This window comes from Dermacentor albipictus, chromosome 6 (genome assembly GCF_038994185.2).
Source record: "Dermacentor albipictus isolate Rhodes 1998 colony chromosome 6, USDA_Dalb.pri_finalv2, whole genome shotgun sequence".
NCBI classification, from domain to species: Eukaryota; Metazoa; Arthropoda; class Arachnida; order Ixodida; family Ixodidae; genus Dermacentor; species Dermacentor albipictus.
The window spans coordinates 136226285-136243280 of NC_091826.1; the positions used below are offsets into that span (position 1 = coordinate 136226285).

Genomic DNA, 16996 nt, shown 5'->3' on the forward strand with positions numbered 1-16996 from the left:
GCGTCAGGCGATTACATCAGATAACATAACGTTCGGCGACAACAGCCAGCGGATAGAAGCATCGATACCTTTCCAGAAGAAAACTCGTGAAGAAGAACTTCTCGCCAGTCCGCGCCAATTACCTTCTTGTTGTCCCGTCAGGACTTCGTCCAGAAGTATTGCATGCCCTACATGACGATCCGACCGCTGGACACCTCGGATTTTCCCGGACACTATCGAGGATACAAGAAAAGTATTATTGGCCGCGCCTGATCGCCGACGTCGCCCGTTATGTCAGAACATGCCGAGACTGTCAGCGACGCAAGACACCGCCGACAAGGCCAGCCGGATTACTACAGCCAATCGAGCCTCCTTGCCGACCATTCCAGCAGATCGGGATGGACTTGCTGGGACCCTTTCCGACGTCAATAACCGGAAATAAGTGGATCGTCGTGGCGACGGACTACCTCACCCGCTTCGCTGAAACAAAAGCACTGCCGAAAGGTAGCGCAGCCGAAGTGGCGAAATTCTTTGTCGAAAACATCCTGCTGCGACATGGCGCCCCAGAAGTCCTCATCACCGACCGAGGAACGGCCTTTACAGCGGAGCTCACCCAAGCCATTCTGAAATACAGTCAGACAAGGCACAGGAGGACAACGGCTTACCACCCGCAGACGAATGGTCTTACGGAGCGGCTGAATAAGACCCTCGCCGACATGCTAGCGATGTACGTCGACGTCGAACACAAGACCTGGGATGCCGTCCTGCCGTACGTAACATTCGCTTATAACACGGCGGTGCAAGAAACAACACAGATCACGCCGTTCAAGCTGGTTTACGGCAGGAATCCGACGACGACGCTCGACGCCATGCTGCCGCACGTCACTGACGAGGAAAATGTTGACGTCGCTAGCTATCTCCAGCGCGCCGAAGAAGCCCGACAGCTCGCCCGCCTGCGGATCAAGAACCAGCAGAGGACCGACAGCCGACACTACAACCTCCGACGACGCTCCGTCGAGTACCAGCCCGGTGACCGTGTTTGGGTTTGGACCCCTATACGCCGGCGAGGACTGAGCGAGAAGCTTTTGCGTCGCTATTTCGGACCGTACAAGATCATCCGACGTATTGGTGCACTGGACTACGAGGTCGTGCCAGACGGCATTTCGCTGTCACAGCGGCGCCGCTCACGACCTGAAATTGTGCACGTTGTGCGGTTAAAGCCATACCACCAGCGTTGACGAACTTTGGGACTTCGCGTAACTGACCTTTGGACTTTGTTTCTTTTCGTTGTGTTGTTACTTGTGTTTAATAAGTGTCCTTTTGCGTTTCGCTCTCTTTGTAGCATCGGGACGATGCTTTTTAAGAGGGGGGTATTGACACGTGTATTTATATTTATCGGGCGACCAGGTTTCGCCGCCTAACAAATCTTATCGCACAGCGCGGGACGCGCTTGCATGTATCCGAAGTTTCTGGAAAGGTATCGATGCTTCTATCCGCTGGCTGTTGTCTTTGCGGTCCGGGCTTGTATTACGGCTTGTCGGGGGCGTCCGGTACATGGACGTAAAGCACCTCCACCAGATGTCACGTGGTAGTGACGGCGAAGAAAGAAGCAGTACGGTGGAATACAAAACTAGCTTTTATTGGGCGAACCTGTGCCCACAAAACAGGCTACACTTATAGCACAACGAAAGCGGCGAACACAGTCGGCGATCGTCGAAAATCTGATCAGCGGGTCAAGCGCGTCGGCTTTTATAGAGCAGTCGTCGAATGTTCCAGACTAATCGTTCGGACCCGCGTGCCTTCCACAAAGTTCTACACCATTCGCGTCAGGCGATTACATCAGATAACATAACGTTCGGCGACAACAGCCAGCGGATAGAAGCATCGATACCTTTCCAGAAACTTCGGATACATGCAAGCGCGTCCCGCGCTGTGCGATAAGATTTGTTAGGCGGCGAAACCTGGTCGCCCGATAAATATAAATACACGTGTCAATATGTATGCGTGTCATATTTTACATACATAGTTATATTAATATGTGAAATTCTGCATCCTGCTTGTATTGCCTACACTGTTCACTGTGTATCCTTTGACATGGATGATCAGGCCAGCTAGCTGATTCAGTGTTCTGTTTTCTCTTTTACTTAGAGCAGTTTGGCTTTCAATAGTTTGTATGCGTTCCTGTTAGAATTTCTTTTTATTTGTCTATACCTTGCCTTGTGTATTGATTTCATGTATGCGAACTGCATCCCCCCCCCCCCTCACCTCCCTGATGTGATGCCCTCGGGGTACATGAATAAATATATGGCTTATCAGAAGAAGCTAAACGAGATTTTATATTGGCCTTGAAGTCTGCGAATGCCAGCTGACTCGGCATGCCGGGCCTGTCAACACCACAATCATTGCATCACTGCTCTTATGAAAAAAGAAAGACGCAAACAGCAGTCGCTGTGCTAAGCAGCTCCACTGCAATGTATTATCGTGAGCAATATTAGCGGGAACACGCGAACACATGGCAAATAGCCTCAAAACCGAGTTAGCGATACTTGGATGGTGCTGTTGAAAACAGAGGGGAAAGTGGGACACTCTTCCGCTAATTGTGCACTCCCACCGTGTCTGTGTATGTCGAAAACGGCAGCTTACGGCATGTCATTGGCCGCCAATAGCCAATACGTTACGTGCGCAGTAACTTACAGTGAGTCATTTTGTTTTTCAGTCGTGCTTTGTTATTGTTATTTTTTTTTAAGAGTGCAGCTCTTGGGCGCCTATTCCTGCATTTAGCATGAAGTATCTTCAGGTATACCCCCATAGGACCTCGTGTATATCTTGTGGAGCGAATTGTGCCATGTGTTACAGGCAGATGGACAGGTTTCCCAGAGCTCTCGAATGCTTATGCTTCAAAACAGTGCTGCTGTTGGTCCTGCTTTGGTGCACAAAGTTATCAGTAACCGCAAAATCAAACAGCTTTATCAATGTGCACTGGCTATGCAAACTTCTGCACTTTGTATAAAGAGATGCATGGTGCCAACATTTATTAGGACAGCGTCCTCCTCTCCACTTTGTTTCCCATGGTGGCTGCCCATAGCAGAGTTCGAGGCTATCTGACACGTGCTCCTGTGTGCCAGCTCATATTGCTCGCAATAGTACCCCTTCACATGGCCTAGCAGCAATGGTTATACAACCGAAGGAATGTTTACATATAAGCATTGCTCAAGATCAGTCTTCAGTTGAACACCGCTGCTCACTAACAGTTGTCACTTTGTGTCCCTGCAAGCGGCCAAATTCATTCAAAGTGGCAGTTCTGGTTATTGGTGACATAGTGGAATTCACTGGCCTGCCAGATGCGCAAGTTAGAAACAACTCCTCCAGAGATGTACACTTTAACAGTGGGACCAATAGGAGGTGTTGTGTAAGGACTTTGGCTTGAACAGAGGCATACGATGTGTGTACACTTCAAGTATGTTGGAGCTCGGATGCAAGCATTGAGGCTAGCGACCACAGAACAAAGAAAAACTAGGAGGAAGTGTGACTTAATACAATTGAAGCCAGAACACTATTGCCCAGCACATGATCATATTGCAGTAGGTTCTAGAGTACAAAGCCATCTCAATGTGCACTCTTTGGAGAAAACAACAGATGCAGCAGTAACGTGCGGCTGCTGCACTTGCACATTGCAATGAAAAAAAGCGAGAAGCCGCCAAAGTTGCATTGGGAGAAAATCTGCACCGAATGGTTATCAAAGTAAGCAAACCAGTATGTATCAGTTAAAACCTACTCATGGAGAAATGAGCGACAATAAAATGGAAAGGGCTGGCTTCGTGGCTTGCAAAGGCCGGCTGTGTCACACAATGCTCGCTCTTGGTTTTTTTTTTTTTTTTTCAATGCCACCTACACTGTACTGTTGTACATCTTGGAAGCTGGCCCTTCTGCACACCCTGCTTGATGGTCTAGCATACTTGCGCATTGCACTATACATTCCAGCCTTAATTTCAAGGAAAAAATAGATTTAGCATGTTTAGTAAGATTTCAAAATAGCTCCTTTTCTTTCTTTTTTGTTTGCAGGCAATGCAATCGGTGATGGCGTGTCACAGCCACAGATTTATTGGTTGGGACCCAACTAATGTCAATCTAAGATAATTAAATCAATTGAGCATTGCTTAGGTAAATTTAGTTGTATAAAATGGTTTTGAGAATAAGTTTTGAGAAGTATGCAATTTATTGAGTGGTGTGCCTTTTTTTAAATCTGTTTCACTGACCTAGTAGCATTTATGCTACCTTGGGCCAGGAATCACTGGATGGGAAAAGATGACAACGTGTGCTGTTACTCTCCATTTTTGTACTTTAAATAAAGCAGGAGCTCTATATTTTTAGACTATTTTTCATATGACCCATTAAAATAATTTCGTAAGGCACAGTAAAGGCACGTTCACACCGAAGGCGGAGCGGACAAGCGGATCTGGCAAAGTGGCCGCGGATTTTTCGCGTTGTGGAAAATGCCCGGCCGCTTGGCCGGAACGCGCCCGGATCGATTTCTTCTGTGCGGGCAAGTTGGCTGCTTTGGCTGCAGCTAATCAGAACCCGACACTGAGGAAGCGATGGTGAAAGAATGTAAACGAATGTCTTTCTCTGGGCTTTTCGCTTCTGTTGAAAGGCGTCAAAATGGCAAATTGGGTCAGTTGGTTGGGATTCGTAGTAAAGTTTGTTACAGCGCAACACAAGAACAAAAGAAGGTATAAAACGACGACATGGCGCCGTGTCGTCGCTTTATATACCTTCTTTTGTCCTTGTCTTGTGTTGCACTCTAAGAAAACTTGAAAAGCGACTAGACAAGGGGCGAGTAAAATGCCAACGATCTCTTCTTCGTCTGGGCTCATCATTTTGCAGAAGTAGATAGCAGACGGGAGCGCGCCAACCCACGATGAAAAAAATATAGAAAGTGTGCGTACAAACCCAAAGTGCCGCGAGATGGCGGCACGTCCCTGAAATTTCTAAAGAAATTGCGAGGTGCCCCGCCTTCCCTACGACGCGGGCCACCAGGCAAGCCGTCCGTTCTGAACAGGTGCGCGTGCTCACCGCCTCGCCGCGTTGAAAATCCGCTTGGCCGCTTAGACGCTCCGCTTTCAGTGTGAATGTGCCTTAAGGTTGTCAAGCAATTTTTTTTTTTTTACGAGGTTGGAGAATATGTCAATGAAGAAAAGGAGTGTTGCTCAGTTGGCTCTTGGAGGGGTTAACCACAAAAGAAGGAATTTTATATTTCCTGGTGAGACCCATTAAATCCATTTTTTTGAACTCTGAAGAGTTCAAGGCACACCACATTTGTTTACTGCAAATGCAGTACAGTGGGAGCATCCGGTTCAAAGCTCTGGTGTTGCAAGGTGCCGTGACTCTAAGAACCTGCATATAATACAGACCTGAATATGACACCAGGTGAAATTTTTTGAGCGAGGAAATCGAAAAAAAAATTTATCTGTGTATAATACGATCGAGGAAAACTCTGCAAAAGCAGTTACTTAGAGCACCCTTTGATCACTGTCGTCCTCGTTTGCGCTTTCTTCAGACAGTTCCTAGTTTGACAAATGTTCCCATCTTCTGCACCACTAATGCGTGTTTGCTATGCCGTGCTTCTTCCAAGCACGACGCACAAGGTCCTCTGGGAGGCTCGCCAATGCGTTCGTAATCCACTTGCACAGCATGGCTGGCGACACCCGTTTCGGCTGGCTGGTCGACGTCACTTTGAGCTCACCAAAGTGCATCCATTCTGCGTAGCATCACTTGAGTGTGTCCTTGAAGGCTTGTGATAACTTGTAAATGGCTTGATAAGTGTGAATGGCTTGGCACGAAGGTGTTGGTTGCGAACATTATGCAGCACTAACAAAACCAAAACTTTGAGCAGTTTTTATTCATGGTATATCCCAATAGCTAGCTAACTGCTTAGTACACCAAAAACATTACACATTTATGCGAATCACCAAGAAAGCTGTACTGCTGATAATCTCCATTGATGAACTTATTGTCACATATTTGTGGCGACAAAGAACAGCAAACTGCCGAAAGTGCGAGTTAAATCTAACTCGCTATTTGACGTGCTCAAGTAGCAATAATAGCAGTGGTCGTCAAATCTAATCTCATTGGTCAAGTTAGTCCACTATTTATAGGTGTCTAACTGTTCATTCCCGATTAGTCGCTGGTGTTTGCGTACATTCAAGTATACAATGCTACAACTTGCGACGTGCGTGCAATCTGATCAGATCCTTCACAATAAACAATCGAGAAATATCTCGTGCCAAGCGACGACCTGATAACTATTGGCAGCACAAACTGGTAAAAAGTGAAATGATGTATGGCACAAGCGTATTTAGGAATGGCTTAGCCAATGATGGCCCAACGATGATGGCAGCTAGTCCAGGAAGGGGTGATCATGGTCATCATTGTTCGGTGGTTGAGCAGATGCAGCCTAACCTTATAGCTTTATTGGCTTATGCAACCTCAGCACATGAGCACACTTGTAGCACACCATGGTCAGTTTGCACTAACGGCATGTGGCAACTCTGAGCTCGGCCACTGGTCAGTATTGCAAGACTTCCTTTTGTGTATCTTGACATTGCGTATCTTCCTTTTTGTGAATTCATGCATTTCATAATCAGTGGTGATTGTTTTTGAAGCACAATCTGCTGTGGCATTCAAGTGAAGTAGGCTAAGCCTACCGGTGCCCTCAGCACCAAGCTGCTCGCAAGGTTGTTCCAAAAAGTTGCCGTGCAGGAAGTTTGTCCCTGTCGTGTTCATTCCTGAAAGGCTAGTGTATTTCATGCTTTCTGCGAGTGGCCGGGAAAGCTTGCTCGTAGTGCACCGTCGCATGCATACTTCACCCCTGCAAAAGTACATACTTCAACTAGCGAAAAAATTATCCAAAATGTTATTTGTTGTAGCCGATAGTCTGTCATAGCTACATTTGTTAAATGTAAAATTTCTACTAGGCAGAGCAAACTAAAGTATGGTCTATCAGATCCAAAAGTATGTTGTAGGTGGCTCTGTTGTAACAGGCTCATGGACTTGCATTTTCACTCAGGCAAATTGATTGGCAAAAGGCTGAACTGTGGTGTTACACAGAATAAATATTTAGAACTGAGGTTAAACAGCGCAGACGAAACAATGACATGAAAGAAATACCACGGACAACCACCCCCTGCCCAATGGAAATTTATTTGAAATTCTCCAGCCATATTATACCTTTCCGAGTATGGACCGTTTTTTCGTAGGCGCCGCCATATTGTGAACGCAGTGGCGCCGCCTATGAGCAGCGCCATACTGGCTTGGGTGAAAGCGGTCTTTTGCGTGACAGGTATAGACCGTTTTTTTATAGGCGCCGCCATATTGTGAACGCAGTGGCGCCGCCTATGAGCAGCGCCATACTGGCTTGGGTGAAAGCGGTCTTTTGCATGGCAGGTATACGCTCGGCGGCAGGTTCTGGCGTCTGTTTTCGCGGTCGTGCGGTGTGTTTAGTATGACGTGCGTCTTCTACGTGGTAAACGGTTCTGTGAGACGTGCTCTGAAGTGGTTTAAGGCGTCATGGCCGGAATTTCTGCTGGCGTTGAGGTGGACGGAGCACGCAGCGCGATGCGTGCGCACATGCATATTCGTGCCTACAATCAGCCTCGGAGATCACTTGTGTATTTCTGAATGTTCCAATCACTAATGTGACCTTATTGCAGTATTATCCTCTATTTCTGAGCTGCAATTTAGGAGCCACGAAACATATGCGACGATCGTAACAGCGTGGGTACCGTTCTGCTACGATAGGAGCTGTGATGTTATACTTTGACAAGCGTTCAAACTGTTCGCTGCAGGTTACATTGCGTGACTACTTGGTTCGATGGATGAGGTTTCCGCCCCTGAATAAAATAGTTTTGGCAAGTGATAGCGGCATACCTTACTGTCTGAATTACGCTTGTCCAGCAAAAGGACTGTTTACGAACTGCGCGAGCGCCCTAAGCAGTGGTGGGTGCTGGATTATATATATCTTTGTTCTATATGCACCGCATGGTCCAAGCATACCGCATCAGCGGTTATATATTTATAAACGTTGTGCGGCGTGACCATGCGAGGCCCTATTGCGGCGTTAGCCCGTTTTCTCTTGCTTTTTCGAGAAAGAGGATGATAATCGAATTTCTTTTTCAGTTGTGTTCGTTCGGTTTTCTACGACGCACACACACGTATTACGGAAATTTTGTCCTCAAAAATAGGCATCGCATTCTTTTTTATGCGATCCCTCATATATTATGGCTGTATGCAGGCAAAAAAGGCAATGCTGAAGCGCACCGCTTACATATGTGCCGTGCTGGTTCACCCACCGCAGTATTTGCCGTTTTGAGCAGCGCCATCGGCCTCATGCAGGAAGGCTACCGTAGACATATAATAATTTGAAGCCTACTAGACTGGAAATGCGCGAGAACGATGCCGGTGCATCACAAATATTTGTTTGCGCCTTCCGCTTAGATGTTTCGTGGTATCCTTAGGTTGGCCGTGCACGAGCATACGCTCTTATGCTTTATGTTTTACTCCCTACGTGAAGCGATCAGATATTGAGCAGATTTACCATTTCATGCTGCTAATACAGAGACACCAGTTTTCTTTGTTGAATTAAAACTGAGAAAAGCAAGATAGTTCACAACACATACACACACCGCGACTGATAATGTGTGTACACCGCGGCTGATAAAACGCGTCACATTTTTGCGCCCCCAAAAGATATTTCCGCCTACTGTAGTTACCGATGCACCGAAAGGCTTCCCTGACGACCTTATATGAACGGACATGGCGTAAATTTCCCAAAGTACCATCTAAAACATCTCAAAATCGTTCCAGCATGCGACAGCAATACTTTCAAGCAACGCCGCGCCAGATCGCCCAAGCCAGAGAGGAGGAAAGACTCTCTGCACGCCCTATCCTCCTCGCCCGATGAAACGGTCTATAGGCACATGTGCACCAGTCATATATACATCAGCAAAATCACTTTGTGATTTTGCACAAGTTGTCACACAATCTGAGAAAAGTTTCCAACAGGCATAATGTTAATTTGCTTTTCAGTGCCCCATGCAAGGTTTCCTCAGTATGCACTCGAATGAAAATGCTCGAAAGCCCCTGCGCACCACCAATCATAAATCACTGGCTGCACATGCAATGTTATCAGATACTGCTGGGCTGTGGAAAAACTTATACAGGACAAATGGGACGGTTTTTCACTGAAAGAGCTTGTCAGCACTACAATAACGGCTATGGAAGTCATTTAGCGGGACATTGTAACAAGTGTGTATGTACTCCCATATCTTAAAAGACAGAATTCATAGGGCAAGGAAAAGGTAAGGGAAAGATAAATAATAGAGGCATATCATATTCGAAAGGAAGAAGATAAATGTCTATAGCTCTATTGCATAAAAGACTATGATGTTGCTGATTTTGCTGATGTATATATGACTGGTGTATGCATGTCTATACTGGGGAATGTATAAAATGGCTAGAGAACTTAAATAAATTTCCAGTTAGCAGTCAGCGCTTGTTTATGGCATTTGTTTCTCCGTGTCTTTGTTTTATTTGCACTGTTCAATCTCTGTTATTAATATGAACCAACTAGCCCTTATCAAGATGTTAAGAATGTGGTGGGGCGCGGCCAGTAGTACTACTCCTCTTGTATCCTGTGAGCGTACGGAAAAATCCGAGGTGCCCTGCTGTGTGATCATCATGCAAGGTGTGCAGGATTTCTAGCTGCAATGCTGTGGGCACAACGAGAAGGTAGTTTGCATGGACTGGGGAATTCTTCTTTATGAGGACTCCCTTGCTTAAATGCCCTAGGGACAATGTTGGTGTTGCCTTCCGAATACTCCACAAGGCCTTTTAGCTATGGGTCTGCTCGTTATTGTTCAGCAAACTCTTCCGCGCTTATTGTTCCTAGGAAGGCGTCATCTTCGTCGTCTTGTGGTGGCGGGTCAATGGGGGCACTTGATAGGCAGTCGGCATCGTAGTGCTTGCATCCAGACTTGTAGACGACAGTGAGGTCAAATTCATGGAGTCTGAGACTCCAACATATAAGATGTCCTGAATGGTCCTTTAAGCTGCTCTGCCATCTGAGCTAACCATCTGCTAGCCGCCTGGTTAGCTGAGATGGTAGAGCGGCTGCCCCGGAAAGGCGGTGGTTCGGGGTTCGAGTCCCAGACGAGGACGAATTTTTCTTCAACTGCAAAGCTTTTCTTTCGAGAACCCGTATGGGTTTTCTTTGTAGCAATTTGCTACGTTTGGGTGGATGTCTTATTTCCCCTTTATTAAATACATGATGACGTTGAAAAGCAGTCTTTGTATTGTCGTAGCATACTTTTAAGCTGTTGCTGCTTACTCACGGGAAGACTTGGATTTATGTCAAAGACTGGTTTGGTATGGTCGTCGCGGTCGATGCGACGGAATCCAATAGGACAAATGCATTGCTGGTTTCAACAATTTCCTTAATGTATGCGATCATCGCGCCCTTGTTGATGCACTTGAACAAGTTTGTCAGCGTCACTTTTGCTTTCCCTCCATGCATTCGAGCAATCCCTCTTGCGTCGCTAATTTCACGGTCGAGCAGTAGGCGTTGGTCGCCCTCGATGACGCCTTCTATGTTTGCAGGTGTTTTGGTGCCGACAGAAATGACAATGCTGGAGTGAGGTGGGATGCTGATTTGGTTTTCAAGTACTCCTAAGGCATGCTGACTCTAAGTTCTCTCCGGTGGTATCACTTGGTCTGTGGACAGTGTTATCGACTTCAACTTTAGGTCAATGACTAAGCTGTGTTGATTCAGAAAGTCCATGCTGAGAATTAAATTGCATGAGCGCTCTTGAAGGATAACGAGGGTCACAGTGTAAGTCCAGTCTTGTACTGTGCAGATTCCGGATGGCATTATATGGTGTCCTCTAATTGTTCGGATATGAGGGCCGTCTCTTGTAGTTTCGACTTTCTTCATCTTGGCGGCAAAGTGTCCAGTGGTGGCGGAGTAGTCGGCTCCTGTGTCTACTACAACAGTGACATTGTGGCCATCGAAAGGCACACTAAGGTTGGTGGTTCTTCGTTTTGCATTGCAATTGGGTCATGGAATTGCACCACAGCTGCACCATGTTGTTCTTTAGCTGGTATGTCTTGTCGTCAGGTCGGTCTTATTTTTTTTGCGTATCCTGGGCTTCGAGGCTTCATCGGGATGGCGGCCCGTCATTCCTACGTCATCCAGATATATATTGAAGGGTCATCAGTGGCGCCGGAGGATCTTCTGTATTTCAACTTACAGCAACCGCACCTCCATTGGTAGCTGCTTTTAGTTTGCCGGATATGGGCTTACGGACCAGCCATGGGCTGGTCCTGCGTAGGGTCGGTGCTGCGGCGACACACAGTGTCCTGGTGACGGCGAACGTCACGAACGTTGGGGTCTCCACTGTGTTGTGGCAATGTAGTCGGCGATATCACGAAGCCTTTCGCCAAGCTGTGGACACAGCACACTGATGGCAAAGCCTCGCAGTCCCATGTCGTGGTATGTACACCGGTGGTAGACGTGACCCGCTTCTCCGCAGTGGTAGCAGAGCGGGCGGCGGTCTGAAAAGCACTATACATCTGTCTTTATTGGGTAGCTGCGCAGGTCGATCAGAGAGCAAACTGGCAGCAAGGAACGATGCAACTTTAACGGGCCCTGGCGCTGGCTCAGAGGGGGAGCGGGACGGCAGGCTGCGGCAGCGTAGGTCATCGCTTTCGCCTGACGCCACAACCATTCGGGGACTGCAAGTGACTGCTGCATCTCTCAGAAGATGTCAGTTTTGAATGCTACTTGGGGGCTGTCTAGAAGGAAACATCCCGTGCTATTCTTCACATACGACGGTTCTTCTGGTCTCTCGGAGCTCATCGGAGCCTAGTGCTTGAATTTCACACTTCGGCGAAAGTACTTGGCGGTTGCGCATTTTTTTCAGAGAGTTGCGGATCACTCTGGCGAAAAGTTCTTACTTTACACCTTGCATCAGGCAGCGTCCTTTTTCTCCTCAGACACTTCCGCGTTGGAAAAGACAGGTCAACTCTTCTGTGAAGATGGCAATGGTCTCATTGGGCAGTTGCCCTCGGGTTTCCAGCAGAGCTTGTGCTCACTCTTTGCACAGGACTGTAGGAAGTTGCAGCGAAAGAAGTCCCACGTTGTTAAGGTGGTTTCACGATTTTCAAACCACATCCTGGCAGTGTCTTCCAATGAGAAGAAAACATGGCGCAGCTTGTCGTCGCTGTTCCACTTGTTAAATGTAGCGACCTTTTGACACGTTTCCAGCCAGTTTTCCGCGTCCTTGAATGATGATCACCCGCCGTGGTTGCTCAGCTGCTGCTCGAGCACGAGGTCGCAGGATCGAATCCCGGCCACGGCGGCCACATTTCGATGGGGGCGAAATGCGAAAACACTTGTGTACTTAGATTTAGGTGCACGTTAAAGAACCCCAGATGGTCGAAATTTCCAGAGTCCTCCACTACAGCGTGCCTCGTAATCAAAAAGTGGTTTTGGCATGTAAAACCCCATAATTTTTTTTATGATCATCCGCGGGAAGTTGGCGGCTCCCTGGGCTGTTGCAGCACGATGGGCGACGCTGGGGCTACCATTGTGGTTGTTGACTTGGTCATGATCTTTCCAGTCATCTCGGGTAGAAGTGCATGCTCTGGGGGCAGGTTTTGTAGCCTGCGGCTATCTCGATGGTTGGGGGCGACACTAATGTTGTCTTCGGTGTGTGAGGTTGATGGGGGCGTGCAGTGCATGAATGCAAAAGCACCTTCACCAGATATTACGTTGTAGTGACGAGGAAGAAAACAATCATAAAACTGGGAATGACTTAAATAACTTTTTATTTGGGTGAACCTGTGCCCACGAAAGCAAGTTGCACCCAAAGCACAATGATAGCAGGGAACACAGTCGGCGATCGGCGAAATCTGATCAGCGGGTCAAGGGCTTCGGCCTTTATACGTGAGTCATCGAAGGTTCCAGAGTAATCGCTAGTGCCTGCGTGTCTTTCAGAAAGTTCTACACAATTGATGTCGCGCATACAAACAGATTATACAAGGTTCAGTGACAAGAGACAACAGATAGAACCATCAATAACATTCGAGAAACTTCTGATACACTGAAGAAGGCCTGATACAGGTGGGCGCATCCCACGTGGGGCTACATTTGTTCGACGGTGAGAACCGGTCACCCGAATAAAATAAACAAATACAAGCGTCGATATATTGCCGCAAAAATGAAATCTGCGACACTCAGATTATGTTGCGATGTTTGGACTATTTTGGTTGGACCTTAGATAAAATAGAGGATTACAGCCTGCACTGTCTGTCTGGTACTCACCCCTTTGCACTGCCGCAGTGCTGTCGATGCGATGAGCACACTGCGGGCCAACAAAGCTCCTCGTACACCGACACTGGTTGACGCCAACACAGCGGCCGCCGTTGAGGCACGGGATGGAGCACTTGCCTGCATTGGCATTGTTTTCAAGCTCAGCCTCCTTTCATACTTAACTTGATCAGGCTAGTTGGTACGAATCCATGGCGGCAGGTAGTGCAAAATTAATGGGCACACAGGAACCACAACACACAAAGCATACATCACACGCCTCTAGCACCGTTGTAACCCGCCATGGTTGCTTAGTGGCTACAGTGTTGGGTTGCTAAGCACGAGGTCGCGGGATCGAATCTCGGCCACGGCACCCACATTTCGATGGGGGCAAAGTACGAAAACACCATTGTACTTATATTTAGGTGCATGTTAAAGAACCCCAGATGGTCCCGGAGTCCCCCACTACGGCGTGCCTCATAATTAGATCGTGGTCTTGGCACATAAAGGCACGCAAAACCCCATAAGTTAATTTTCATTTAGCACCGTTGTACCTAAAAAAACTCTCCTGTCTTTGTGGCAGTACGAAGCCTTACGAAGCCAAAATCCACTATCTGGTTATGAGGCACACAGCACCAACAAACTCTGGAAGAATTTTGTCCACCTGGGGTTCTTTAACATGCCTCCGCATCTAAGTGCATGAGCGTTCTAGCAGTTCGCCTACGTCCAAATGCGGTCAGCTCAGAAAAATGTCACCACATAAAAAAAAAAAATTGCATACACAAAATGACACGATAACACAAGCACTGTGTTATAGCTTGTGTTATGTCATTTTGTTCATGTGTTTTTTTCTGTGGATCCATTTCTAATCTGAATCTCGAGATCAGAAGCGCAACAGCGTAGTCACTAAGCTACCTGATGGTAGTTTGTAGATTTTTAAAAAATTAAGCAATGAAATAAAATATCTCTGCTGCTTAAAATTAAGGCATTACTTAAGGAGTGCACTTGAGAGAACACCTGTTAAAATATTAAGGTGTTTATAAGGTGCCTCAAGGAATTGCCCTAACTACTTAACCAAATTCTGTTTGGAACAATGAGGCGTAGCTGTGAAATTTACTACGAAACAAATATAATAAACCAAGTGACTATTTGCAATCTCTTTCTAAGGTGGCGGTCACACTATGACAAAAAATTATATGTGTATTAGAAGTGAGGGATGGATCCAGGGTAGCCTTCAGAGAAGGACCTTATCAAAGCCTACAGAGGCAGTGAAACTCATGAAACCAAGGTGGCTTGCTCGAGGTGCCTTGCCGCTGGGTCATCATGGAAAGCATGCAGCACCTCTGGCTGCAGTGGTGAAGGCACATCAAGAAGCTTTTCTTTACAAGGGATGTTGTTTGCAAAGAAAACGAAGACAATGCACGCATAAATGCCCTAGGGACAACAAAGTCGGCCTTGTCTTGCAGCTATTCGACAATCCTGCTGCACAAATGTCTGCGCTCATTGTTCCCAGGAAGGTGTCCTCATCTTGTCTTGCGGCAGCATGTCAGTAGGGGCAGTTTTTCAAGGGCACAAGCAGTCAGGATCAGAGTGTTTTCGTTTCAACTTGCAGATTACTGTGGCCTCAAATTCCTGCGTAGATTCTCAGGCTCTATGATGCGACACAGCTTGGAGGGTCCTTCATTCTAGCCAACACAAGGCATGGTGGTCGCTTACGATTTTGAGCAGCCTACTTTATAGCTAAGGCTGAAATTTCGCCATAGCCCAAATGATTGCATAGCACTTTTTCCTTTTAAAAATACGGCTTCTGCTTTCAATAACAACCAGCTAGCTTGAACTAAAATGTGCCACGCCATCTTTCATTAGATTTAGTTCGTGTTCCCTGGCTTGTTCATTTATGTAGTGTCTAGTCTGTCCTATATAGGACAGACTGACTGGCGCACTGCAAGGCCTGCATGTGCAAACCACGTTTTTCTGAGATTAAGATTCTTGGCAGAAGTACATTTCAAACATGTGAGCTAATGGAAGCTTACTATATAAAAAAGAAAGGTACAAATTGCATTAGCGATACATCTATCGTGCTCTATAAATCGGAAACTAGATTGTTTGACAGCTGGGTAACGTAGATTTGTGAACAACCAACGCATGCGTGTATGTGTATATATATTCATGCGTCACAGCCCAAATTAAATCAGTTGGAAGTGCAGCCCGTGTTGTCTTTATGCGTCTTCCTTTTGTGTGTGTTTAATTGCAGCAAAAACATGTCTTTTAGCAAGCACCAACTAGGCCAACAAGCAGTTCTGTAGTTTGAACTCATTTCAGCAGTCCATCATTTCTCTGGAATAGCACGATGCCGAGGCCTGTGCTACTTTCTTTTGTGTGGACTTCTGTAGCAGTCGTCGTCAAAGTGTGCAAGTACTGGTGGTGACTGCGGGCATTGTTTAATGTCTTGAGAAGGGGACTTCGACCTAAGGTGTTTTTTATTTGAATTTGACGTCTCATTTCATGAGACGCTCCGCTTTTGCTTTCGATTCATAGGACGCTGTGCTTTCGGTGTGTATGTGTGAAAGAAAGCGTGCGAGGGTGAGCGGCGATCACGGCTGAATCTTGCACATGCAAGGAAAGGAAGTCGGGAGGAAGCACGCTGTCTTCCGTCGCACGCAAGGATCCGGGGGAAGGTAGGGAGGGGGGCCGCACTCTTCTCGGCCGCCCGGGCCACTGCATCTTGATCTGCGACGGATACAGAGTCCAGCTGTGAGCTGTGTTTCTGCGGCTTGGTTTGCGTTGATGCGAGACACAGCATGAAGATCAATTGGCTCACTGCTGCTGCTGCGTTTCCTCACAGCGGCGTTTTGACCACGAGTTTCTGCAGTCATCGAGTGAGATATCTTCATGTTTGCTTGTGCACGCATGACGCCATGCTTGTTAATTTAGTTGGTGTGGCTACGTTTGCAAGTTTATATGGCCACTAAAACTACTATCCTTACTTCACATAGCTAGCTGCACACTAAACAATCGATGCTTCGCCTTTTGGGTGAAACTGCAACTTTTATGGTTTTGCCCTGAATACAGCGAAACAACAGCTTTTCACTTACCCGCCTCTCATATGTAGGCGGCATCACCTCTGCATGAGCACTGGAGAAAGAGCCAGTGCTCGCCTGTTCCTGGCAAAACTTGTGGTAGTTAGCCTCATCAGTCCAGCATGAATGGAAAAATGAAGGCTGTATAGCTGTTATGCCTTGATTAGTACCATTTTTCGAAGATTTCTGGTTTAAGAAACGTTTAGATTTTTTTTTACTCATAAATGCAGTGTCGAAGTGTAATTTTGCAACCAATGTATTGAGGACTACCGTATTTGCACAATTCTACCACGCCCCTGATTATAACGCACAGTTGTATTGCTGCACAAATATCCAAAAAATAACTTGGTGCTGATTCTGCAGTGCACATCAAATAATGAAACCCGAGTCGTCGCGTACCGTGTTGCAACAATTTTATGGAACAGAAAAAGGCACACAGGCAGGCACGTGCACAGCTGAATCTTAGCGGCTAGTCACTGTCGAAGTTCGACGACACTTCCATTTCGCTGTCTACCGACCACAGAAAGTCATCTTCAGTTCCATGTAATGCATTATAAATGCCACACATATAGCA

The 16996-nt window shown here is 46.8% G+C and overlaps 1 protein-coding gene across 16 annotated transcripts in view; it reads right to left on the minus strand.

Moving 5' to 3' along the window:
* Positions 1-16996, minus strand: part of shf (WNT inhibitory factor 1) — a 506799-nt gene that overhangs the window by 17244 nt on the left and 472559 nt on the right. For all 16 annotated transcript variants that reach the window (XR_010564459.1, XR_010564460.1, XM_070541351.1 and 13 more), the window contains one exon: positions 13358-13483. Coding sequence is in view for 14 of the 16 variants with exons in the window: in XM_070541351.1 (XP_070397452.1) it covers positions 13358-13483 (126 nt within the window). In the remaining 2 variants the exon portion in view is untranslated. The remainder of the gene's footprint in view (positions 1-13357; positions 13484-16996) is intronic.